This window comes from Nematostella vectensis, chromosome 10, assembly GCF_932526225.1.
Source record: "Nematostella vectensis chromosome 10, jaNemVect1.1, whole genome shotgun sequence".
Lineage (NCBI taxonomy): Eukaryota > Metazoa > Cnidaria > Anthozoa > Actiniaria > Edwardsiidae > Nematostella > Nematostella vectensis.
Genome location: NC_064043.1, coordinates 6,582,816 through 6,610,394, shown reverse-complemented (window position 1 = coordinate 6,610,394; position 27,579 = coordinate 6,582,816). Strand labels below are relative to the sequence as shown.

Here is a 27,579-nt window from a genome sequence, read left to right as displayed (position 1 = left end):
GGCGTAAATGTTTGTAATTTTGGCTAAAATGACTGCGTATTTCTCGGTAATGAAAAGCAAAAGGTGTAAACTTCCAGGCCTCTACGACTTTAAACGGTATACAGCCAAGATCGCATAGGGGAAGGGAGAGGGGAGGGAATCATAGAAATCATGTGCGATAAGAAGTGGGTGGGGGGGGGGGGGGGGGGGGGTGGGGGGGTAGTTTCTGTGTAAATGCCCCTTACTCTTGTACAAGCCAATACTAGTGGAAGCAAGGAACATTTACAAAATTATATGATCATGGCGTAACTCTATTCTTCTGAAAAAGACGGTGAGTTTCGATAGCAGGGTACGATTTTACAATGTATTTTTTTTATTTATCCATTGAATTTTCATCGAATAATTAAAAGATTAGAAGAAGAAAAAGAACAACAAATGTTCTAGTACTAGATAAGAAAGAATTAAAAGTGGTGATGGTTTACATGTGATCACAGAGCTGGTCGAGAGCTAACTGGGTCCCTATTAACACACATAGTGTACTGATACACAAAACGTCCTTCTTTGTGCGATTCTCCCTGCTAACATAGCTTTCTTCGCGCTTGGCTTCGTTGTGTCGCGTCACTGTTTTTTCGCATACGTGTTCGTTTGCTCTTCTATCAGACAAAACACAAAACCATAATTTACAACACCCTTTGAAAATAAAAAAAGCAAAGTGTCATTACATACCGTCCTTCTTTGTGCGATTCTCCTTTTTTCATGCGATAAATTTGATAATTCAGTCATAAGGAAAAAGCGACAATAAAAGCGAGCCATATATCTTTAAAAATTACCTTAGAAACGCAACTGTTTTTTCTTTCAACCATGTAGTCACCACAGGAAGCCCGCACAAAATGGATAAAATTTGTCTCCAGTCTCAAATCGAACGAACGGTCAATATGGCGGCCGTGTTTGAAGTTCCATAAAGTTTTTTCGCGGTGTTTTTTATATTCTAAAACATACCTATCCTGCTTTTTAGTTTAGTCTTTAGGTTATCAATGTAAAAAATAATGTTTTTTATCATTTTTATACATTATTTAATACTTAATGTATGAAAAATACTTGCTTTAGCTTTAGTTTTCATAACTCAAACTCTGTACACATTCATTCATATTTTGCATCCAACAACGAAAGGGAAGCGGAAAGTCCCTTTGCGAATTAAGGTGAGTCGGATTGTTATTTTAGGAATAGAAAACACAGCCGTCACTTGCTTCAATGAAAACTTGAAGAAATATGTAAAACAATTTTTAATCGGTAATTTACTTGATTACTTAATTTACTTAATGCCGGGCGTGTTCAATGATTCAATCGATATCGAGAAACCTGTCGGTACATCCAAATTAATCGATTTTTAAAATTTTGTATAAATTTATTTAAAAGTAATTGATATCAATTGGATCAGTAAATCAACAATCTATAGCTGTCAACAACAAGATTTTGGACCTTATCACAAGCCTAATTTTTGTGAGAATGTTCATACATTCCCTGTATTCATCCCCACTCATGATACACGCAGCCAGAAATGCAACTGTTTAATACATCTCTGCATTGATCTTTGCATACTGGGTTAGCTTGGCTGATTATTCTTGGGATTTCCTAAAGAATTTTTTTTTTTTGCAGAAAAATGCGCCCATTGATCCATTTACATCTCCATTGTATTTTCCTGGTGCTACTCTTGTTTAGTGAAGTGATTTTGGGAACTTCTGTGCAAAGTCACTTTACATCATCTGAAGGCTACTGCCAAGACAAGAGATCCTGTCAGGTAATGTCAGGACACTCCTTACCATACTGCAGTACCATCCGTTTATGAATTAGTAATATGTATGAATATGTGTGATTATATGTGATGTATATGTGTGATTATATGTGATGTATATGTGTGATTAAGGTGATTAGTAATATATAGATTTAAGCATTGCCTAAGAGTCCAAAAGACCCAATCATTGCTTTTTTTGCTTAATAATTTAAGAAATATTAAATATTATTGTAATTCTATTTTTGACCCCTCTTGATACAAAGATGACCTGCCAAGTTTGCTTGTGAAACAATGTTTCTTTCAAGAGATATGAATGTTTTTACTTTTAATTACATTTTTTGCCTTAAGTAACCTCATGACATCACACAACACGTGACCATATTGTTCCATTCCCCATGATACCTACATGACACCTACCGAGTTTGGTTTGGTATAAATATTTGTTATTTTGGTGACAGCATCATATTTTTGCTTTATAGTGACGTCATCAATGATGTCACAATCACGTGACTATATTGGTGGACCCCCCTTGACACATACATGACACATACCAAGTTTGGTTGTCATATGTTGTTTCGTTTAGGAGATATGAATAAAGGTATAAAATTTTCTTAAAGTGACGTCATTGATGGCGTCAAGCATCACATGACCATACATGACACCAATTTTGGTTGTTATAAATGTTTCTTTCGGGAGATATGATTTTTTTATTTTGATAATGTCAGCATACTTTGCTTCTATTGATTTCATTGATGACATCAACCATGTGACCATATTTGAGCACCCCCCTTGACACCAACATGACACCTACCGAGTGTGGTTCTGAAACATTGTTTTTTTGAAGAGATATGAATGTTTTTGCTTTTAAATACGTTTTTTTACTTCAAGTGGTGACGTTGGTGATGTCACACAACACATGACAAATTGTTGCACCCCCCCTTGACACCTATATGACACCTACCAAGTTTGGTTGCCATACAATGTTTCCTTCATGATAAATATTTTTTATTTTGATGACGTCAGCATATTTTTGCTTTTAGTGATGTCATTGATGATGTCACAAATCATGTGACCACAGTTTTCCACCTCCCTTGACACATACAAGACACCTGCCAAGTTTGGTTATCATACAATGCTTTTTGGGGATGGACGGACAGGCATTGTGTCACGAAAACTCAAGTAGATGGGTTACCAATATTTGTTACCATATATGTTTTGTATACCACTTTCTTTTATGTATGGGGCTCCACTCACTCAGTGCTTCGTGCTGCCAGGGAGCTCAGCTAAAAAGTAATTAAATGTATCTTTTAAAAATTGCAGATATTAAATAAAAAGAAATGCTGGGGATATGAGCCAGACTGTGATACCAGTGACCGTTACTCTCACCCAACATGCACCAAGCTTGATAGAAGATGGTGAGTATTACAGTATTAGCCCTATCAGCATTAGCAGACCTTTAAATATTAGGAGGGGAAATAATACAGAGACATTAAGATAACTGGGGACATGGTGTACCCTCTACTCTTCATTTTCTTTTTAAATTTCTGAGAAAATGCTAAGAAGGGGGCATTGAATCTGGGAGCTACCTTATTTCACTAGATGCGTTGCTTCCAAAATCTTCTTTTAAAATTAGGCCTTCATTGACCAATCACTTTCAAAAGAATACTCTTTGAAAGCGATGTCCGAGAGTTGTGACATAACCTTGTTTAAATTAGAAATAATGGGTATCACACTTGACAGTAATTGTTTTTGGTCTACGCCAATAAATCAGCATTTGCAAACCTCTTTTGTTTCTAAAAGCTTTTACCAGAGTTGTATCAATGCAATAAATAAATTGATATGGTTGAGTCTCATATTTAATAGAGTCTTGTCGCTATACTTATTGAATTAGCCAGTATCATGAGTAGAAATTCACTCTAAAATGAATACAAAACAATAGACTTTGTAAGTTTGTAGAATTTACTTTTGAGCTCCTGTTCATTCTCAAGTTTCGGACAATGACTTAAAACACAGGGGTAACAGTTACTGTGACCACATGCAAAGTGTCTTGTTTTGAAATGCTAATCACTTAACTGTCATCTCTACTGTGCACACAGAACTGGCGCAATTGCCACTTTAGCAGACACCTTCATACACTTGCCACATACAGTATTTATTCAGTCTTGGTGAGACTATAATATAATGCTTCCACTTGTAATAATAGTATAACTGAACATTTTTACTGTTTTTTATACCATAGGGCACAAACTCTTGAAGACCAACAGCAAAAGTTCTGGGAGCAGGGGGATTTTGGTTACCTTAGGAAAAAGATGGATACAATGATGCAACTCTGCACTCCACAGAACCAGGTAATACTCTGTCGTCATGCTTTAAAAAAACATGGTATTAGCAAGATGTTTTTTTTTTAATCTTGGGAGCCTTCACTGTCTTCAGAATGCATGAAACAGGGCCATAAAGCTGATGAGGTTGAGGTGATGCCAGGGGCATTCCCCACCTCACCCAATAAGTTTGGAAGCAATATGATTTCACAAAGCAGTGTTTGTCAATGTCAAGCCCCGTGCAAACAGTGCCAATAATAGTCTGCATTTCTGGGACCACTATGCTTGGTTGACCACAGGACAAGGGGAATATTGGTGAATACAGCTTCATCCCAACATGGTGTTCAAAGAGTGCCAGCATCGCTGGGCCAGCATCTCATTGCTGTTTGCACAGGCTTTATTTTCATAAATTCAATTGGATGAAAGCCAGCTGGCATTGTTAATATTAGGTTGTCTTGCAAGACCTCCAAGATAACCTTACATTGTTTGTAACACATTGCTTGTTACTGTTAGCCATAGTTTAGATACCATTCTTTCCATGTGTCTTTCCAAATTTAAATGTAGCAAATGAAGATGAAACAATGGACTTTATTTGCTTGTGTTTATAATCTCAGGGTGATTCCTCTCTGAGTTGTACCAAAAACCTGTGGTACTGCAGAGCCACCAATCTCTACCTGGACTTTAGAAGATATGATTTCCACAGAAGACACAACAGGTATTACTTAGACTATCCTACTGTAGGCCTGGTTAACTAAGGAAGGGATGCCCAATTGTTAAGCACCACGGGTGGCCCAGTGTGTTAAAATGTCAGTGTATGGGCCTCTAATCTCTAATCTAGACATGGGGAGTTTCTTTAATGTTTTTCAGTCCTGAATGTGACTTTACATAGCTGTAGTGGGCCTCAAATTAGTTTTTTTTTGGGGGGGAAGGCAATGCAGAAATATTAAGAAAACATTGGGGGGGGGGGGGGGGGGGAGGGCACAGCCGCGCCCCTACTGATCATCTGCTTATAATTTTTTTTTAAAATAATTGGGAGCATGTGGCCCAGTGCCCCACCCCCTACTTACTAGAATAATGTGTTTCTTAATTTCAGCATGGATGAAAAGCATTTAGAACAGTACCATATAATAGGCACTATATGAAAACTATAAATATATGCTTGTTATTAGTCAGGTTATTCTGTGCATGAAAATGAGAATTTATTTTAGTAGAGTTTATTGAATTAAAAATTGGTTGAATATCACTGTTTTCTTTTGCCAGTTGTTCTAACTCAAGGCCTGCAGTACTTCCTCCGCCTCTGCTGCTATCATGTTTTTTTGTTTGTCTTTATCAAATTGCTTTTGTCATGCTGTTCAGATATCATGAAGATGTTTTCAAGGAAGGGGAAGTTGGAGGTCATTGTAACTTCAATAAAGAACTTCATAAGCAGCAAGGGGAAAACAAAAGTCCACTGCAATCATGGTAAGGTTTACTTCTGTGGTCGGCTTAATTTCGGTCATATGTCCTTTTTTCCTTATACCTACTATTTTTGTTATTTGTATTTATTTCCCATTTTTTTCCATTCAGGTTTGCAGAGCTTCAACATTTCACATCATTGCCATATCATCCTATGAATGATGGTGCTTGTGATGTCGTGATTGACAAGCCAACAATGGTGATCAAGTTAGATGCAGGTAAAGTGATAATGGGCAAAGATCCAGCCCCTTGTTATTTGATCACAAATGCTGGCCTTGCTAATTTACATTGATCTTGATTGTTTCCGGTTTATCCTCAAGGAGTCAACATGTATCACCACTTCTGTGACTTTGTAAATCTCTACGCCTCGCAACACATAAATGGGAGCTTTTCAACAGATGTAAACATCCTAGTTTGGGACACAGTGAGTGATTATCATGATAATTTTGCTTGATAATATAATCGCCTCACAAAGGGAAAAAAATATGAGTAAGCTCCTTCCCTGAATAAGCACCTCACCTAATCGTGTTGCATTCGGTAGACTTTGATGGCAACGGCGACTTTCCATACATCAAAGGGAATTAACAATAACTGACAATACTACCTGTGACAACATTTTACCATTAAAAGTTTGTTTTGTTATGGTTATGGGAAAATATTGTAAAAAGGCAAACAGATTTTGTAATATGCACCTCCCCTTGAATAAGCTCCTATCACAAATAAGCGCCTCATCGTGGAATGAGAGCATCCCAGCGCTTTTGCATCAATTGCGGACATCTGATGGTGCTTTCTTTGAGAAAGGAAAACAGAAATCAAATCCTACTCTATTCGGATCTTTCTCAACCTCTCTTCCTCTCCCACCAGTTCCACATAGTGCAATGCAAGCTACCATTGCTACTTAGACAACGTTTTAAGAAATAAGCCAATTAGCATGGAAGAATTCAGCTTTGAATTATAGGAATTTCACAACTAGAGGTTTTTTTTTTATGCGGATTGAAGCATTCTTTGCTACGCTAGTTGGCTAGGGTAAACTAATGCGATTGCCACTTTGATTTTATGTGAGTTGGTTTAGTGAAATTTATGTTAGTCAAGGCTACCAATGCGGCTACGGTAGTGCACGTCACACTATGCACTGTAACTACATTCTTTTCCCTCTAGAGTGACATGCACTATGCAGACTTCTTCTCAGAAATGTGGATGGTATTTTCTAAGCACCCTTTACTCCGTTTAAACAGTTTTCAAGGAAAAAGGGTAGGTAAAAAGAAAATAGATTAGCTTTTTCACCGGATATTTTGTGACTGCAAAGTGCTTAGTCATTATTGCATCTTCAGCGACATTTTGTACTGCTAGTCGCTTGTCATGTTTATTTGTAGATGTAAACGATATGTTTGTTATGTATCGTTAAATCGAAACCAAATGAATATTTTAGCTCACAGAGCCCTTCCATTTTCTGCCCTTTCATATTTATTGTACGCAAAATCCATGATACAGTATTTTCTTTGATGTGCTTGAGGAATTGTCTTCCCAATGGCTCTTCATCTGCAAATGTGAAGGGCCAGTCAACTATTTTTTATTCAATATTGGAAACAAAATTGTGTTGGAATCTTGAAATACCCAAAGGAACGGGAAATCTGTTGGGTGGTACAGAATTCCCCCTTCCCTGCAAAAAAATGCTTAAGCCTTCTACAGAGGAAAAAAATCCTACACAGTGAATGTTTCCAAAAAAAACCCCCTAACTTGCCGCCTTGGCCAATCGCTAGAAGATTAAATATATAAAAAAAATCGAATGACCCGCGAAAATAAATCTGCACAATAATTATGTCGAAAAATATATCCTGCACATAAAAATCCTGCAGCCCTCCACCAGATTTTCTAATAAACCGTCCCTAAAAAAACAAATTTTAAACTACATGTACTAAATTGAATACAAAGCATCGAATGGATTAAAAAAGTTACTCTATGGAAATGGCTGCTTCCTTACACTGTAGTTTGCTATTATGACAAATAGGCGACTGTCAGAAACTCTTTGGCCTCAGGCCTAAACCGTCTCGAGTTTCGGGCTTCCTGTGCCCCCTTTCGGGTTCCGGTTCAACTCACCACAGGAAGCCCGATTCATAAAAATACTGAAGTACAAAAAACACACAAGATGCCTGCGGAGGAGATTACCTCATGCCCGTGTTGTGTTGTATTTTAGGTATGTTTGAAAGACGCAGTGTTTTCCCTACTTGCAAGGATGATCTTTGGTCTTTACTACAACATGCCACTGGTGAGCCCTTAAAGAATGCCAACCACTCCTTTGTTATTGCTTATAATTGTAAAGACAACGGTCTATTTGCAAGAAAATATCAACATAAACATACACGAGCGAAGTCTGATAATTTATTATTGATATTTCATTGAATGTTTCTCAGTTATTACCTGCTTGAATTGGCCGTTGGAAATGTATTCTTTGTGTGATTCGGCATTGAGCGGGAGCATAAAATGGCGGCGTGCTTTTACTTCTTTAAATTAATACACACAGAAGGCAGGGAACTGTGCAGAAATAAGTTTCTGTTTAAGAGCTGTATTGTCTAATTCTCGTGTCGTGGAAACATTCCTATTTTGATACACTTTCCGTCAGTTACAGCACGAGCGGTAAAACCGTGAGTAGTGGATATATTTTCAATGCCATGGGCGTGTGTAGAGAAAAACCCAGGGTGGGGTCCAGGGTAGTAATGCACTGACCCCGGATCAATTAACTTCAAACCGGCATACAAACTCTGGTAATAGGTCACTAGATCCATCTAGAAACTCTTTCCATCCAAACATACACAGAATTAATCATCTTCTTATCTACCAAGGCCAGGGCCAACCGGAGTTGAACTTATCTGGTCACATAAGCTTCTAATAAGCTTATATACGTTCAAAAAGTCGAAAAGAGCCGAGAAACAGAATGATACTCCCCGAACCCATGAAAAACCCAATCCGCTGAAGTGCTAACACACAGAACCATATGTTTTGTATGATAGGTTCCTAATTGTCATGGAAGTGGGCTGTTCCATTCCTTTACTCATCATACACTGGAGCGCCTGGGCATCATTCAAGATGAATATGAGGTATAAGTGCCCTTTATACTATCTAGGTATAGATGTTAATTATCATATGTTAACACTATCATCATAGTCGCCATCACCATCACTATCATCATCATCATCATCATCATCATCATCATCATTACCATCATTATTATTATTGGCACATTGTCATCATCATAATTACTGCTATCATTATTACTGCTATAGCAATATCATCATTGTTATCAGAATCCTCATCTTTATCATCTCCATCACAAATACATCGTTATTATAATCAAAATATTAAAATCATCCTGGACATTATCATCTTTATTCTTCATCATCCTCTTTCTCGGTGTCTTCCCCACATGCTTGATTGTCAGGCTTGAGTGTCAGGCATTGTGAGGCATGTTCAACACTCGACAAATTAGCCTTTCTTTTAACTACAGGAAGATGAATTTAGAATCACTTTGATCGAGAGAAAGACTCAATACAGAAACATTTTGAATCAGGACGAGGTAATAATGCTTTTAGCACAAATCACAAAACTACACATTTTGTTTGTTATCCAGTTATTCTATTTGATCAGTGCCTGGACGTTTCTCGCGTGGACATCCTCAATATGGAAGAAGTATTAATTCCCTACAGCAAGTCCGTTTAATAATGCACCCCCCCTCCCAAAAAAAAAAATAAAAAAATAAATAAATAAAAATAAAACTCTAGGGGACAGGGCGTTTGCTCATGCCGGTCCAGAACTGTGAAATCAATTACCAAACTACATTAGAGAAATAAAGGGACTGACTCCATTTAAACAGGCTATGCAGACACATTTGTTCCGCCAAGCCTACAATGTGTAAAGTAGTCTTCATTATTTGTTTCTATATTGCAAGTTTTTGTTTTCTCCGTTTCATTTGATCACATAGATAGCGCTTTATAAATAATTATATTATTATTATTATGTTAAGTCTACCCTACTTGTTCTTTCAGCTAATTGGTGCCATGAAGAGTGTCCCAAATTTTAAAGTGAAGGTGGTACATTACAACCGGTGAGTCTCATTAGATGTGCACAAGGGGCTTTAGCTCGAGTTTTCCTGCAATTAATTCATCTTTTTTGGTACAAAATCTAAGGTGGTGGATGAAAGAATAATGTCAGGTCCTATATCGCTATTGAAATCTTCAAGTTTTTTATTGAAATCTCCAGCTTATCAAATAAGAAATTCAAAGGTCATCTTGAATGATTGCATTAGCTACATTTCTTGTCATTCCTATCACGTGTATCGTTCTTTCCTTAAGTGTAGCAATTTACTTTGTTTTCTGTTTACAGTGAAATTCCTTTCTTAGATCAACTAAAGGTAACCTTGTTAATGTTATTTTACCATTGTTTTAAAGTGCGCATGCGCCACCGTGGCTACCATTACAAAGTTAGCCAATCAGTATGCGAGATTCACTGCATGCGTTTTGATTGACACGAACTTTACAGCCACGAGGATTCCATCGTATTCTGATGTTCATTGAAGCAGTTTTTTACACACTTGTTGCTCTTGTTGGCTAATAACGTTGCTGCTAATTAGATAGCTCGGTTCTTGCCTCCTTATTGGCTTACCTCACAAAACTGTCACGGTGGCCACGGTAGCGCGCGTCGTATCAGATAGCACGTTTCTTGCCTCCTTATTGGCTTACTTCACAAAACTGTCAAGGTGGCCACGATAGCGCGCGTCGTATCAGATTGTACGTTTCTCGCATCCTTATTGGTTTACTTCACAAAACAGTCAAGGTGGCCACGGTAGCGCGCGTCGTATCCTGATGTTCATTGAAGCAGTTTTTTACACACTTGTTGCTCTTGTTGGCTAATAACGTTGCGGCTAATTAGATAGCTCGGTTCTTGCCTCCTTATTGGCTTACCTCACAAAACTGTCACGGTGGCCACGGTAACGCGCGTCGTATCAGATAGCACGTTTCTTGCCTCCTTATTGGCTTACTTCACAAAACTGTCAAGGTGGTCACGGTAGCGCGCGTCGTATCAGATAGTACGTTTCTCGCATCCTTATTGGTTTACTTCACAAAACAGTCAAGGTAGCCACGGTAGCGCGCGTCGTATCAAATAGTATGTTTCTAGCATCTTTATTGGTTTACTTCACAAAACTGGCAAGGTGGCCACGGTAGCGCGCGTCGTATCAGTTTCTTGCATCCTTATTGGCTTACACGCAAACCGACAAGGTGGCCACGGTAGCACGCGTCGTATCAGATAGCACGTTTCTCGCCTTCTTATTGGCTTACACGAAAAACTGACAAGGTGGCCATGTTAGCACGCGTCGTATTGTACTTTCTGGAACCACGTTCTCTTACGAAAGTGCTGATTCTGATCCATGGCCTACACCTCACAACAATATGGGAAAAGGGCGTAGAAGGCGGGGTGAGGGGGGGAGGGGTGTTAATGAAAGTAAAATTTCACGATTTCTAGATCTTGTTTCATAGCCTTAGAGTATATGCACGTTCCTTAGGTCGGAACAATAATTTCTCAAATTTCAAGTAAATTTTAAATTCTAACTGCCGCATTTCTTGATTGACAGGTGACACATAATACCGACATCATGATAGGCATGCACGGGGCGGGGCTTACCCACCTCCTGTTCTTACCTGATTGGGCGGTGATCTTTGAAATGTAAGTTCTGAAAAACGTAATCAAGGAGTTCTCAAAGATTGCTTATTGAAAGCCCCTCTTCTTTGGTTTAGATACAACACTGAGGATCCAGATTGTTACGGGGATCTAGCACGACTGAGGTAACGACTTTTGAAGAACGTCTCTTTCCTGCTCTTTCACAATAAGCACCCACGATTAAAGTATGGTACTTGATTTAGGATACGCCTAAATTAGGTATTAATCAACACAAAGGCTAAAAAGGTATGTTGAGCGCTTCTGTGAAACAGAGTAGTTGCGCTGACGTTTTGAGCGTTAGCCCTTCGTCGGTTCAAAAAAGGATTTTTGTGTCTTGTCTACATCACGCCTACGTAGACCATCTAGTTTATCTACAGCTTGTCTGACCTGGTATTGGGTGAAATTATGAAACGGCGGCGTGGATTGGCCTTCTATAGTTAGTCAATACAGTTACTAGGGATGTGGTCTTTACTCTGTATCTCAAAATTGTATTTCAGAGGGGTCACATACATGACTTGGGAAAAGAGAGAAAAACTCCACCAACAGGACGAGGTATCTTGATAAAGGTTAATTTGGTGTGGTTAATCTAGGTTTATTTGGTATTTAGGTTAATTTGGTGTGCTGAACCCCCATGTAAACAGCCCGACAGCAGCCAGCATTGCTGACACTGCTACGCAACCCTGACCACAAAACAAAGTTATGAATCAACACAAGGTTGAAAAGGTACGCCTCTGTGACACAGAGGCGCAACTACAAAGACGTTTAATATACCTTTTCAACCTTGTGTTGATTTGTACCTTGTCTACAGTCGCCATCCCAGACCTCTAACTTTTCTACAGCTTGACTGTAGTCTTTCTAGTTATATCGCAAAACAAAGGAAATGTTTACGAACTACTACACGGGATTCCTCAACATGGTGTTCAAACAGCGTCAGCATTGCAGGGCCGGCGTCTCGATACAAATGTCGGTGCTGTTTGCACGTGGCTTAGTTTTTTTAGACACGTCGGATGCACATACAGTGTTATTTCTATTAAGCGACCACCCTCGGGAACGAGTCAATGGTGTATACAGTGCTACCTCTATAAAGAGACCAGCCTAGGGGCCGAGCTAATGATGTATACAGTTGTACCTCTATAAAGCGACCATCTTAGAGACCGAGCCAATGACGTATACAGTGGTACCTCTATTAAGCAACCACCCTAGGTACCGTGCCAAGTGATGTATACAGTGGTACCTCTATTAAGCGGCCACCCTAGGGACCGTGCCAAGTGATGTATACAGTGGTACCTCTATTAAGCGACCACCCTAGGGACCGTGCCAAGTGATGTATACAGTGGTACCTCTATTAAGCGACCACCCTAGGGACCGTGCTAAGTGATGTATACAGTGGAACCTCTATTAAGCGGCCACCCTATGGACCGTGCCAAGTGATGTATACAGTGGTACCTCTATTAAGCGACCACCCTAGGGACCGTGCCAAGTGATGTATACAGTGGTACCTCTATTAAGCGACCACCCTAGGGACCGTGCTAAGTGATGTATACAGTGGAACCTCTATTAAGCGGCCACCCTATGGACCGTGCCAAGTGATGTATACAGTGGTACCTCTATTAAGCGACCACCCTAGGGACCGTGCCAAGTGATGTATACAGTGGTACCTCTATTAAGCGACCACCCTAGGGATCGTGCTAAGTGATGTATACAGTGGTACCTCTATTAAAACGGCAACCTAGGGACCATGCAAAGTGAAATATACAGTGATACAGTGGTACCTCTATAATGCGACCACCCTAGGGACCGTGCCAAGTGATGTATACAGTGGTACCTCTATTAAGCGACCACCCTAGGGACCGTGCTAAGTGATGTATATAGTGGAACCTCTATTAAGCAACCACCCTAGGGACCGTGCTAAGTGATGTATACAGTGGTACCTCTATAATGCGACCACCCTAGGGACCGTGCTAAGTGATGTATACAGTGGTACCTCTATTAAGCGACCACCCTAGGGACCGTGCTAAGTGATGTATACAGTGGTACCTCTATAATGCGACCACCCTAGGGACCGTGCTAAGTGATGTATACAGTGGTACCTCTATTAAGCAACCACCCTAGGGACCGTGCTAAGTGATGTATACACTGGTACCTCTATTAAGCAATCACCCTAGGGACCGTGCCAAGTGATGTATACAGTGGTACCTCTATAAAGCGACCACCCTAGGTACCGTGCTAAGTGATGTATACAGTGGTACCTCTATTAAGCGACCACCCTAGGGACCGTGCTAAGTGATGTATACAGTGGTACCTCTATTAAGCGACCACCCTAGGGACCGTGCTAAGTGATGTATACAGTGGTACCTCTATAATGCGACCACCCTAGGGACCGTGCTAAGTGATGTATACAGTGGTACCTCTATAATGCGACCACCCTAGGGACCGTGCTAAGTGATGTATACAGTGGTACCTCTATTAAGCAACCACACTAGTGACCGTGCCAAGTGATGTATACAGTGGTACCTCTATAAAGCAACCACCCCAGGGACCGAGCCAAGTGATGTATACAGTGGTACCTCTATTAAGCGACCACCCTAGTGACCGTGCCAAGTGATGTATACAGTGACCGCTGACCGCTGACCATCATGGCGGCCAGTCACGTCTCCCTGAGCTCTGTCATCATTTTGTTAGCTATACGATCCTTGCTACTTTTTGCTCAGCCACCTATTGCTAATCGCAATGGCAAAGAGACGTCATTCTATTTATGGAGATTTTGCAAAGTGGGTTTCTCTAATAGGCCTGATTTCGGGAATCAACATCATTCCCTGTTTCGTCCAAGACGAGACTTCACCAGACCAAACTGCTACCTTGTTGGGCTTCTGCTACTCTGCGGAGATGTTGCGTCCCATCCTGGCCCACGGGCGTTCTCTAGAGGGAAAAGTAATTGCTGTACCACCGTGAAATGCTTGTATATGAATTCTAGGAGCGTCGCTAAAAAACGGAGCGAACTCCAAGCACTTTCCATTGGCAAGGACTTAATATTGTGTGGAGTCTTGGCTGAATCCAAATTATCTGGACTGCGAATTACTCCCTAGTTCCGCGGACTACACCATCCACAGACGGGACAGACAGTCCCGTAGAGGAGGAGGAGTGTTCCTGGCGGTCAAAAACAGTATCGTGAGCCTCGTCGATGTGATTTAGAAACCGACGCTGAACTTTTAGCATGCGAGCTCCGTCCTAACTCACGACGCAAGATTCTGGCTATCATTTATTACCGACCGCAGGACACTGACCTAGAATATCTAAAACGACTCAAGAAAACTCTGCGCCTAGCTTCTAAAGCGAAACACGATCAGTTAATAGTGATTGGCGACTTCAATCTCAGTGAGATCGACTGGACGACAGGAGCCGCTAAGTTTCTCTCAAAGCGATAACATCGATTCATTACTCGCTAATCGGACTGATCTATTTCTCGCAGCTGTTAACGAGCATATTCCGAAATCCAAACCAAGGAATGTGAGCGATTACCCGTGGATAGATCACGAACTGCGTTCTTTGCTCAAAAAGAAGGATGCGCAGCGTAAAAAAGCAAACAGAACCGGATCGCTGGCTGCTGAAAGAAAATACAATGAGCTTCGACGCGCTGCGAAACAAATGCTTTCCAAAAAGAAAAAAGAGCACGCCGAAAAACTAAAATCTGTTATATCCGACAACCCAAGGCGTTTCTGGACATCCGTAAAATCATGCACTTCCAACAAGCCTTCGCCGAATTTTTTTCGCGATGGCCACGCCTTCGTTACAGATACTAAGAACATGGCTAACCTGTTAAACAGATATTTTCACTACATATTCAGTCCATCCGCCAGCGAGGAATTTGTTAGCGCCCAGCCTACCAACTGTGAGTCCGTGTTGGGTCTGAGCTCTATCCAACTCACTGTCCCTGAAGTACTGGATGTCTTACGAAATCTTGACTCCCACAAAGCCTGTGGAACGGATCAAATCCCTGGTATTCTGCTGAAAAACACCGCTCATCAAATCGCACCATCGTTATGTCGGTTGTTTAATCTGTCGCTGTCTCTTGGATCCGTTCCCGCGCTTTGGAAGGACGCAAATGTCACACCTGTGTTCAAGAAGGATGACCCCACCCTGGCAGAAAACTACAGGCCTATCTCTCTTCTGTGTATCCTGTCAAAAGTTCTTGAACGCTTCGTCTTCAAGCGCTGCTTCAACTTCATTTCCCCCCATATTTACCAGCTTCAACACGGATTCCTTAAGGGAAAATCCGCCGTGACGCAACTTGTTGAAGTCTATCATGACATCGTAGACAGACTAGCAGGGGGGAAGGACATTGATGTCATTCATCTAGACCTTTCCAAGGCCTTTGACAAAGTCCCTCATCATCTGCTTATTTCCAAGCTGCAGCATCATGGAGTCACGGGTTCTCTGATGAAATGGTTTGTGTCCTACCTAACGGGAAGGCGGCAGCGTGTTGTCCTCGATGGTGTGTCCTCCTCTTGGCTGCCAGTGACCTCAGGGGTCCCACAAGGATCTATCCTTGGGCCCCTGTTGTTCCTAGTATATGCCAACGATATGCCTAACTACGTGCAGCAAGGCTCAAACATCGCTCTTTATGCTGATGATTCTAAGCTCTACCGCTCTATAGACACTGCAAGTTCTTCAACCTCGTTGCAGGCTGACCTTGACTCCCTGTACAGCTGGAGTCTAGAGCACGGCATGGAGTTTAGTGCATCTAAGTGTAAAGTGGTGCACATGTCAAAGAAGCGTTCCACTAAGCGTCCTCCGTACCCTTACCAACTATCGCACCCTGGATCCAGTAGCGCAGGTGACTGACCTCGGCGTTACAATTACCAAAGATCTGTCTTGGGGTCCTCACATCGAGCCTATGTGCGCAAAAGCAAACAGGGTGCTTGGACTAGTGAAGCGGGTCTGTTCTTACATCCTCGACCCAACTACAAGGCAGCTGCTGTACTGCACCCTTGTTAGGCCCCACCTGGAGTATGCTTCTTGCATTTGGTCGCCTTCGACAGGCAAGCACAAAGCTCTGATTGAGAACATCCAGCGTCGAGCATCCAAGTTTATTTTGAACTATCCCGCCGATGTTTCATACACAGAAAGGCTAAAAACTCTTAAGCTCCTCCCATTAGAATATCGAAGAGACATAACCGATCTAGTTCTGTTATTTAAAATAAAAAATGGTGATGTGAGCATTAGTTTAGCTAGCCTTCTCTCTCCAGCCACGTCCCGATACAATACTCGAAATTACCATCCTAACAATTACCGCCTTTTTTCCACTCACAACCAAAATTATTACAAGAATTCGTATTTCCCTAGAACTGTCAAACTTTGGAATAGTCTTCCTTCACTTATGAAATCTTGCACTACGCTTTCGTCTTTCAGATATCAGCTCACTATTTAGAGAAACTTGCTTTTAACCAACCTCCATAATTTCATAGAGCTTAAATTTATGTAATTCAATTTTTATTTTCGTTTTAGAATTTTTATTGTTTGTAATTTGTTGGGAAAGAATTTCAATTGGGGCTTACGCCCTGTTTTCTTCTCCCGTCACATTGTTTCCTTTTTTTTAAGTATTTTTGTGTGACAAAGCCAATAAACTAAACTAAACTAAACAGTGGTACCAAGTGATGTATAAAGTGGTACCTCTATTAAGCAACCACCCCAGGGACCGAGCTAATGATGTATACATTGGTACCTCTATAAAGCGACCACCCTAGTGACCGTGCCAAGTGATGTATACAGTGGTACCTCTATAAAGCAACCATCCCAGGGACCGAGCTAATGATGTATAGATTGGTACCTCTATAAAGCGACCACCCTAGTGACCGTGCCAAGTGATGTATGCAGTGGTACCTCTATCATGCGACCACTCTCGGGACAAGTGGCCTTGGCCGCTTTATAGGGGTGCAGCTAAATACAGCACTTTGTGAAACCTGCCTTGTGGCAGTATTTGCCAAGTAAAATCTTACGGGTCATCTCGGCTGAGGCCAAGGGATGATGATGATGATGATGATGATGATGATGATGATGATGATGATGATGATGATGATGATGATGATGATGATGATGATGATGATGACGCCAAGAGCGCCATTCTCTGTGTACAGGGAAGATATAAAGAACAGACCATTTGAATTTAGACTAAGCTAGGTTAAAGGTTATTTTTGATGATGATGATGATGATGATGTTGATGATGATGACGACGACGACGACGATAATGAACCTACAAAATATTGGCCGTGTTTCTCAGAGCTAGTTTTTTTCCTCTCTCCTATAGGGTCACCACCCCACTCTCGGTGCACATGCCAAGTTCACAAACTATGGCTTCGACGTTGAGGAGTTCATGAGGCTTATCTATCAAGCAGCAGATGCTGTCAAGGCCAAGCGCAGCCATCACAGCGAAGACAAGCCAGACCCATAAATAGTTAGAAGGTACTCAGAATCAGAGCAATACGTGCTAACTACAGTATAATCTACAGTATAAGAGATAGTAGCCACGTACGTAGCGTCGATTCCCTCGGGCTTTCCAAAATACTTCACACTTGTACCAATCGTATATTTTAAAACGGGTTCGGAGTTTAAATTCATTGTATGGCCGCTTGAGCCTGGGGCAAGTGAAAAAAAGCACAACTGACGCGCGCGGTATGAAAACAACCTCGAGCGGTATGAAAGCAACCTCGTTTTCTTGATTTTCTAGAGATTTTGCTTATCAGACTGTATGAACTATGTCATATGGGGGGGATACAGAAACATTAGGAAAATATTGAGGGGGGGGGCACAGCCACGCCCCTACTGGTCATTTTCTTATAATTGTTGAAAATTTTTGGGGTCACCTGCCCCAGTGCCCCACCCCCTGCTACTCTCCTGGACCAAACCATGCTGGACCGTTCAGCATAACAATGAGGCGAGTAATCCTCGCAAAAAAAAAATGCTGAAGGTATTTGAGTATGGTTTTAAAGGTTTTTAAGTTTGACTTGTTTGTTTATTTAGATTTGGAAATAGATGGGTTCCCTGTTTTTCTGGACACGCCCCTATATGAACAATCTGAGAGTTTGCACAGCAGCATTCCCTTGTAAAACACGTGATTTTAATTGAGCTCCAAATGGACAGACAAAAAAGTCGTGTGGAATTTATCAGAGATCTCAGGAAAGTTGGTAATACAAGGCGAGGTTATGGATTATTTAAAAGTATCAATTCCGAATTTATTTTCCAGCGAAATAAGTGCGGAAGTAAACATATATAATACAGTATATAATACGTAAACTTTATTCAAATTATACATAAAAGTATTTTAAATACTTTATTTATCTGAAGGCTAAATCTTACATAATAGTTATTTTACTATTTTACGGAAAAAAAAAACAGCTATGATAATCCGACAATGGCCTAAATAACATGCAAACCTATTCCTCCAAACAAACTTAAGGGTAGTTTTCTCACAAAGAAAAAAAGATTTCTGTACAAGTACTATATGCATTTTACAAACAAAAGATTTATATATATAGCTATCTTCAACTGTAACTAACGTAAGTAAAGTCGAAAGAGTTTCTAATGCACAGATGGCATGTTCTGTGGTGATTTTCAATCTCGTGAATAACATCCCGCCGACCAATCTTCTCGAGAATTTCAGTAAACTCTCCTAGCTTGAGATTCGGCCTGTGAGCCCGCAGTCTTTGAAGTACATCAGCAGCAGGGTTATGCGCATCGATGTCGGGAATCATGGCATCTTTGCGCATGTAGCTCATGACGTCACACCAGTTTGCAATGCCAGTCTTGTTCAACTCTTTGCAGATCTTTTTGTGAAGGCAGTTTCGCTCAATGACTTTGAACAAGTCGTCACTCGGATGTGGGGAACACCCTGAAAAGAGATTCAATTATCTGTCAACTGTCATTCTTTCATCTTAGCAAAGTACACCAAGTGTGACAACTTAGGGGTGGAGAGCAATTGTGGTATTTTCGGTTGAATAAATAACGCCCGGAAAGTTTAATTTATACATTCTCTCTTCGGGATTGTCAAAGACTGCAGATCTTATTTTTCCGGTTTATAAGGAGTTTGATTTTGTTTTTCTCACTCACACAGCTTGAGAGGACCAATCTTCTGACGTTGTTGACGAGATCTTGCTTGCTAAAAAAGCACTAGTCTATGAACTATGGATCACGAAGTTTTTACCGTCCTTCAAGGGACCGTGCGCCAAACGGGAACTCACAAAAGTGGGAAATGCGCGCGTGTGATCATCCGGGGTCTTTGGCCTGCCCAAGAGGGTATGTTCAATACATACTTGAGCAGTTGCAAGCTTGAGCTACGCTGTTTCTATCATACGGCCGGTAGACGCAGTCGCCACACGTACATCGCAGTATTTCTGCTGTGCAGGGTTTGAAACGAGGCTTCATATCTGGAAGAGGTGATTTCTGGAAGGGGGAACAATAACATTAGGGCGACAGGCTACAGTAAATAGATGGGTGTTTCGGTGGCGGATCTAAGGGGGGGAGGGGTGGGGGCTGAGCCCCTCTCCACCATTAGAGCTAAGAAGTTCTAAAAGAAAACCACTTTACTGTTTTTTTGTATTGCATCTCCCCGCCCCCGAATTCATACTTGTCCCCCTCCTTTCTGATCCTATATCCGCCCCTGTGTTTGTGTAGGCTCCCATACGCAATACAATAGTTGGATTTATTTGCATTTTGCTCTGATTTCTGTCTCGAAAAGCACTCCTTACAACACTTAATTTGCACCAATATTAGGGGATAACAATCTTCTTCGTGCCGCACGTAATGTGGAGAACATACAGGGTATTATGCGAGCGTTGTGAACTGTGGAAATGCCATTGCAGTGTTTCTGACAAGCAGTACATAACATCCTTGTTTGTGCTGTCAAACATTCCCACATGTCAACGCTTCGGGTGCGGGCGACTCATGTCTAAGTTCCTTCTCGAATTCCCTTCAAGGGTTCGAACCATAGCCCTTGAAATCTTCAAGGGCCTGAACCGTTAGTTAAGCAAATAAAATTATTTTAAACATAAGATCCCCTACTACGTTGCTAGTGATTCAGTTAGTTGGCGCCAAGATCGTTGACACCCGTAATGATACATTGTTTTTTGTATAACTTAATATAGATGCGTTCTTAAATTGCTTGACCCCGGGAGGTCTATTAGTGAGTCGAACAGTTTTGATCACTTATAACACTTTAAACACTTTGAAATTGTTTAGAATGCAATCCGTCTGGTTGTCGCTAGAAGCCCGTGTGTGTTGTGGGGTTTTATTGTTAGGTAAAGAGTTGAAGGATGACACTTGTGTCGCCATGCACGTGTAGTTTTGCCAAGAGCGCCATTCTCTGTGTACAGGGAAGATATAAAGAACAGACCATTTGAATTTAGACTAAGCTAGGTTAAAGGTTATTTTTACCAAGCGTCTTACCGAAGTTTCCTTAGTCCTTGTTTTGTCTTCTTTGTTTTTGTCAGAAGTTGGTCTTTTTGGGCACGTACATTTAAGCTTGGTTGCTGGGGGAGCAATAGAACAATTGGTTAGATAGCAATCTGTGCAATGTACTCTACCGAATCCCCCTCTAGGCTTAAGAGGGTCAATCAACACGATGATAATAGAAAGGGTCGTAAGACAATATGTTTATAGAAGACGGAGGTCTTATGTAGTTACTGCTATTTCAAGTAGTCCGCGAACTCGCCCTCACAAACATCAAGCGAAAAAAAAAACTGTTTCAAGAATTCGATGGCTTCCAGCCAAGCCATCTCACTACCATGCGTTGACCCATCAGAGGGTGCTAAACGTGTTAAATAAAAAACTTTGATTGAATGACCGTTAAATCAAAAACTTTGATTGAATAAAGTAAGTAGCAGCTTTAAAGATTGACGGCGGGAGTTCTCAGAATACTTAAACTCGCAGTGAACAGTTTCGACCGAGGAAGTTTATTTATCTAGATCCGACCTTAGGATCCTAAACTATGCATTACGTAACTCTTAGTCTCTTATAGTACAATAAGCACCCCCCCCCCCCTCTTTCTGAGACGAACATGCTATAGGTTGCACGAGTAGAATGTGTTGCATATACCCTGAGTTTCCTGCGAGGCGGCCTCGTTTTTCTTCTCTTGATTTAGGCCTGTTGCTACCACAACTGTGTCGTCTGCTGTCTTGGCCGTCACGGGAATGGACATTTTTCCTTGCGTATCATTGACCTTTTTTTCGCCTTTAACGGTTGATTCACCCCCCTGTTCTGAAAAGTGCGACCGTAAGGATTGGTTCTCGCTATTTTCCTCTGCGTCGCGTATCGGATGCTGATGATGGTCCATGTTGGACTGCAATGGGTCATCCCTAACGCTACCATCGACATCCGTATTGTTGTTGGTTCGATTTACTATTGACTCTGCGCTCCTCCTAATCCATGTGGGACTTAGACTGAAATCTTGCGCATGCGTGGCATAGTATCCATCATCACTGCTAAGTACTTCTATTCTGTAGGCACTCGAGAACTCTGTTGCACTATTTATGCTGCTGGTTGTGGTGTCATCATCTTGAGAAGTACTATTTTGCACACTATCTGATGAAGAAAACATATTTCAATTTAGTATTTTTTGTGTGTGTCGCGCTTTAAACTTTTTCTTTCGCTAGTTTGTTGTATGTTGCCAAGTCTAGGTTATCTCGACTTACCACTAAGTGAAGCTTGCGCAAGTGTCTCGTCTTTACCAGGGTAGATTCTTTGAGCCATGTCTATCAAATAATGTTGAAAGGGATTAATCATTGGCTAACTCCGTTATACTAGAACTTGTAAAAAATAAATCAAAGAATGACGATAAGCCACTCCTTTGTTATTGCTTCTATTTGTTAACAATAACTACGGTGTATTTGCAAGTGTATTTACTCACTCATGACCGTAGGCTCTGCCTTAAACTCTTGAAAATCTTCAAACTCGATGGCTTTCGAGCGTGAGACGTCTAAGTGATCCTCTTGCAAAGGTAACCTCTTGCACACTTTACGACGTTGAAAGACCATAGTAATCATAGACCCGCCCAACAACAACAAGAGAGCGGCAATCGGCACGACTATCCACACGCTGACACGGAGCTCTTTAAAAAAAATTGAAAAATGAAATGACAAGAAAACGCTTTAAAGGAAGCAAAGCAATGGGTCAACGAGTCAAACTTTGGACCAAATTTGGAAAGGAAAATGGGCCAGTAACGTCAACATTGGGTCAACCATGGGCCAATACATAGCCGTAACAGACCTCGAATTATTGGGTGGGCACGATACAGAAACGTTAAGAAAACAATGGGGGTACAGACACGCCCCTACTGGTCATTTTCTTATAATAACGTGCCCCCAGTGCCCCACCCCCTGCTACGGCCCTGCATAGCACCAACGTAGTGTCAACCATGGGCCAATAGAAACAACGTAGTGTCAACCATGGGCCAATAGAAACAACGTAGTGTCAACCATGGGCCAATAGAAACAACGTAGTGTCAACCATGGGCATAGCACCAACAATAGCACAAACATTGTGTCACCACGCCATGTGGTTGGCTGTCGGCGTCAGATGGATAAAGCCAAACTTATTGAGCCAATTGCGCCAACGTTCGACCAAGATCAAATCACCAATCTAGGTTTCAAACCTCTGACCTTTCAACCTCCAATGGCAAATCTAGACTTTTTCAAAGGGTGGTAGAGGTTCAATTTATGAGAACTACACCAAAGTTCTCCAAGCTTTCAGTCACATATTGTATGCTCCTAAGCATGTATGCTCTTAAGTTGAGTAGAGTTGAAGTTGGGAGTTAGAATCAGAGTAAAGAGAGTCAGAGTCACAGCAGATGACCCCTCGAGCGATTAAAGTAAGCACCATAAACTACGCTGTCTTGGCTAACATTGTCATAACCCCCGTGACACTATCACCGTTTTGCTTTAAATGGGTGGTCCTAGTAATCCTATTGGTCCTATTGACCCATGGTCCAAACTCTGGAGCAGCCCTATTAAAAGGTTTATTGATAAATACCTTTCGTGTCCGCCCTTTCTTCCTCGTCCTTATGTAAATTATCTTGCATGGCCACCAGCTGTCTAGGACGTGATGTCTGCCGCGGGGTGTGCGGCGTCGTTGTTTCGCGTACTTTCACTGTACGCTGTCTTGTTACCCAGTGTGTTGTAGTCTGCCGCGTGTTGGTGTTCCGGACAGGTGGTCTCAAAGTCGGACACGCCGTTTTTGTCGGAATCTCACATATCAGGGGACGGCAACTGCAGTGACCCATTCCATCTTTTTCGCATTTCCGGATGAGATGTTCATTCGCGTTAAAAACCGTTGGGTCACCGCAGCAGGGCGAGCACTTTACACAGTCCTTGTTAAGCCCATACTCAAAGTATCTACGGAATTGAATGAACAAATAAGCAATAGGAAAAGGTAATAGACTTAGCAAGGGGGGTGAAAGAGACAATTGAGGAGGAGGACATGGGGACAAATGAATGGGGACAAAGGGGGGAGGGGGAGAGAGGAGGGCTTGAATTTAAACACAAGATGAAATAGAGAGGGACGGGAACTATTGGATACTAGGGGGGGGGGGGGGGAGACAATGAATTAGAAATACTATACTCAACCTTTGCCAAGAGGCGCCCAGGGGAGACGAGGCCATTTAAAGCAAATACTGCGTACTTATTAAGATGACCATGATAAGGAATGGATGGAGTACTTACCCTAGCGGGCAGTCGGTGCATTTAATATTTGAAGTGCTGTTACACTGGAGGATAGGTGTCTTTCCCTTGGGGCATCCGGGATCACAATCCTCGCACATCCCCACGGATCCCTCCTTATAAGTCCCAGGAGGGCACTTTTCACAAGAGGCACCGGTCTTCCGCAACCCATTAACAGTCTGTTTGTACCCACAATGCAACGTGCTTTGCTCGCCCGCGGGGCATGGCGGGCACTCTCGGCAGACAGTACCGGCGAGGTACTCGTTGTCTCCACAGTCTGCGAGGTACTGGGGCGTGAACCTTGCTGAGGCTACCTAGAAACGGTTCGTCAATTTAGTTATTTATAGGATTAGCACTAGTAATGATGTAATTGATTATGTACGTAAATGATTACGTGACAAGTGATTGTTATGCCACATAAGGTCATAGCAATGCATAATCGACAGTCTTTATAGATCTCCAACGAGTCCCAATAGGGGGTATTCCATAGATAAGACAATGTCTACAAATTAGCACCAATTGTCTCGAAGAAGACATTTTTATTTTGTTTCTTGCAAACTATGCATTAATTCAGAAAATTCGAAACTCAAAGTTACAGCCTCATTGCCAAAGTCAACGATCTTATAGCCCCTTCTACGAGGAGTAGGATTTATGTATTTTGGAGTGGAGCAACAGGAGCAAGAGGCGTGAGGTTATGTTGATGGTCTCAGTTTATCTATAGTAATGGGGGAGTAATTGTTTATTTTGACAAGTGTTAAAAGATTTTACAAAGACAAACCCCGTCCAAGCCTTTTAACTCCTTTATGTGGTTTCTTTTGGATAGATAATATTTCACTTTCGAACCTTATGCTTTGAATTCCTCTGCATATGAGATAGAAAATAAAAGTGTCAAAAATCTTAAGATTACTATGGGTAATATAGGCTTTTTGTTACCGGTTAACAAGAGAAAACAATTTATAGAAATGAAAACACTGTCTGTGAAGTCCACCACGACTGAAAAGCTTCCTGTGCTAACGTTTTAATGGCATTTGGTAAATAAAATATTCTTCCAATTACCATGTAATCGTACCAAGTGCGATTTTTCAAAATACATAAAAGACAAGTAGTCCCTACTTTTTTATTCAGGGCAGAAGCGTGCAGTATTTTTTTTATGATTATTTAGATTAAATAAGAAAGCAGTGATTTTCTTGTAAAATTCGACAAGAACTAGCAAGTACATTCGACTTGCAAAAACTTACATCTTTGAAGTACCAATAAGCAAATCCTTTTTCTAGCGTACTATACATTTGACAAATACTAAAACAATTTTTCTTAAACTTTCGTAGGGAAAGACCTTCTGATCTGCCTTTTTACAAATCCAATTTATTTAAAAAAAAAACATTGATAAACAGAGCTATCAAGTTTATTGAAGCGATCGTGTTTTATTGTTTGTGGTTACGAGACACGGTTTAGTGCTGATGATAATTTTCGCTCACCTGTAACATGGAAAACCCCAGCAGTAGTATAACCACCACTATCCCTTTTGGCGGCTTCATATTCTGTATGAAATTCCTCTGAAAGAAAACACTAGACTATTCAAGCTTGAAAAATAATGAGTGGAGTCGCTCCGTCTATAGGTGAGTATTAGCTGTTACAGCTAGCTGTATCTGGAACGTCTGAATGTGCGCTCTTTGAGGAAACAAATTGAGAATGGAATACTTCCGGTCACGCTTTCTGAAAGCGGAACTTTCTAGGAAAATACGGACGCGTTGGACTGCGGATTGTTCTCTTGTCTTCTAGTCTTGGGCAACCGGTTTAAGTTCTACGTAGTTGATAAAAACACAAATACTTCAAAGACCTTTGTTTTTTATCATAGCTGTCTTCTCAGACAGAAGCATTGCGCTATGAAAACGCCAATTAAAAGCTGCAATGCGCTAGTGATTCGCAGATAATGACCTGCTTCTACGCCAGGTGTTGTTGACATAGGGAGACAAAGTCACACCGAATAGTTCGACGGGATTGATCGTTTGGGGCGATAACATGACAGATATCGAAAGTGTAGGTCATGGCCTTGGGTCTGGAAGCTTTCTATTTAAGTAACAACGTTTTTGTTTGCAAGTTCTTCACCTAGATAATAGATGCATCTTTATAATGGTTTCAATGAAGTGGTGTGCACGCCCTATAACTTCTTGTCAGGAACAATTTTGATTTCGCTATTGATAACCGAGTTCCGTGTCCGTAAATAAGACGCGAATATCAAGAGTTTGCTTTTCTTGTCAAGTCCGCTGTGAAAACCATATTTAGGGAAGAAAAACATATATGTGACAGTAGTTGCGCTCAATAAATAGAAACATTTCGTTAAAGAAATAATGAATATTATATTGCGATTTAAAAATCTTCACTCAGACTTAAGAGTATAAACTTCTTTTGGAAAACACACTTCATATTAATTATTATAAGGAAGATTGCATCTAAGTACCGTCTATAAGTATCACGTTGAGTGAGTGCATTGTTAGTCATTTTCCAAATCGTGACACAGCAAGTTTTATTTTGAGTCTCAAATCAAACAGGAAAAACTCCTTCCAACCCACCTACGCAGTCGAAAGTTCCCCCAAAAAACCGGCCAAAACCACGCACAGAGATTGCAGAATATTCCGCTTGACCCTAGTAAGAAATCCGCACATTCCTCAGTCCCGGTCTTCCGTTCAACTCGTATCTCGTTTTAGAAGCACTACGTACCGTTTCAGGATTGTTACAGCGAAGACTTATTGTAATGTCACTAGTCTGTGAAACTACTTTTAGCGAGTTGTAGGCACTAGATAAAAGATGGAATCTCAGTGGGCATTGAGTTTATAACTTAAGAGTTTCACTTTATTATCGGTAAATTACTGCTCTTTTATTTGGTTTCGATATGTGACCCCTTGTGTCTACTGGTTGCCATGCGGATTGCAGTTCGCTTCGTTCACGGTTCGCTGCGTCTCTAAGCTTTGATTATTCTTTATTCATTGTCCACACATTCCCGAGAGGTTTTCTGAGTCACATGAAGATGGCCTCGGAATTTGTGGTGTGATCTAAGGTTTCTTGTTGGATGAATTTTGGTTAAAAATTCTCAATGTACAGTCCCGTACCCAGGATTTTTCTTGGAGGAGGGGGGGAGGGGGTTGCGAAATCCGAAAAAAAGTGGACCTAATTTTCCCGGGGGAGGGGTAAGTTCTCAGATAGAAATCTTATGCTATATAGTTTTGTCTACAAATAGCACGTCTGATATATTAGAAGGCCAATCACGCCGCCATTTTATGCTCCCACTCCACCATTTCCATCGGTTAATTCAAGCAGATAACCAAGTCATTTCCTATCAAATATCTTTAAAAGAAAAAGCCGACAACAACGCAGATTTATGTTTTTTTAGAACGATAAAACGAACGCTCGCATAAAATTTATTCGTTGAGTCTATTATAACGTCTCGAGCATGTTATACAGTAATGTATTTCTTAGCTTAGGCTTTTTCGTATATATGTTTTATTTATTTATTTATTTTTAGCAAAAATTCTAAGGATGTTTTTCAGGGCACGGCCTTAAGGCTTGGCTTCTACGCAACAAATCAATCAGACACCGGAAGTCCATCCACAGCGTGACAAAATT

The 27,579-nt window shown here is 41.1% G+C and overlaps 2 protein-coding genes and 1 long non-coding RNA gene across 6 annotated transcripts; 1 reads left to right on the top strand and 2 right to left on the bottom strand.

The window, feature by feature from the left end:
- The first annotated feature begins 222 nt into the window (after window positions 1-222).
- LOC5521953 (EGF domain-specific O-linked N-acetylglucosamine transferase) lies at window positions 223-18,839 on the top strand. 3 transcript variants are annotated; one of them, XM_048733593.1, is made up of 18 exons: window positions 223-310; window positions 1,636-1,777; window positions 3,092-3,186; window positions 4,011-4,119; window positions 4,704-4,804; window positions 5,446-5,550; window positions 5,656-5,762; window positions 5,865-5,968; window positions 6,703-6,795; window positions 7,739-7,810; window positions 8,553-8,639; window positions 9,047-9,115; window positions 9,585-9,643; window positions 9,922-9,949; window positions 11,168-11,259; window positions 11,331-11,378; window positions 11,751-11,805; window positions 17,559-18,839. In XM_048733593.1, exons 2-18 carry the CDS (start codon window positions 1,640-1,642, stop codon window positions 17,700-17,702), a joined length of 1,506 nt encoding a protein of 501 aa, XP_048589550.1. In that variant the 5' UTR covers window positions 223-310; window positions 1,636-1,639; the 3' UTR covers window positions 17,703-18,839. The 3 variants fall into 3 exon arrangements, with proteins under 3 accessions (XP_048589550.1, XP_048589549.1, XP_048589552.1); XM_048733592.1 differs by lacking the exon at window positions 223-310 and adding an exon at window positions 928-1,178; XM_048733595.1 differs by lacking the exons at window positions 223-310; window positions 11,751-11,805 and adding an exon at window positions 928-1,178.
- LOC116618937 lies at window positions 330-851 on the bottom strand. The gene is made up of 2 exons (XR_004296427.2): window positions 706-851; window positions 330-632 (listed from the first exon to the last, which is right to left on the bottom strand). It is a non-coding gene; the product is annotated as an uncharacterized LOC116618937 (long non-coding RNA).
- Window positions 18,459-25,635, bottom strand: LOC5522072. Of its 2 annotated transcripts, XM_001641787.3 has the most exons (9): window positions 25,434-25,634; window positions 23,962-24,272; window positions 23,273-23,634; window positions 22,152-22,352; window positions 21,937-21,996; window positions 21,341-21,826; window positions 20,693-20,775; window positions 19,561-19,690; window positions 18,459-19,139 (listed from the first exon to the last, which is right to left on the bottom strand). In XM_001641787.3, exons 1-9 carry the CDS (start codon window positions 25,491-25,493, stop codon window positions 18,793-18,795), a joined length of 2,040 nt encoding a protein of 679 aa, XP_001641837.2. In that variant the 5' UTR covers window positions 25,494-25,634; the 3' UTR covers window positions 18,459-18,792. The 2 variants fall into 2 exon arrangements, with proteins under 2 accessions (XP_001641837.2, XP_032223204.2); XM_032367313.2 differs by lacking the exons at window positions 18,459-19,139; window positions 19,561-19,690 and adding an exon at window positions 20,287-20,609 and having other exon boundaries at window positions 25,434-25,635.
- Between the last annotated feature and the right edge of the window lie 1,944 nt (window positions 25,636-27,579).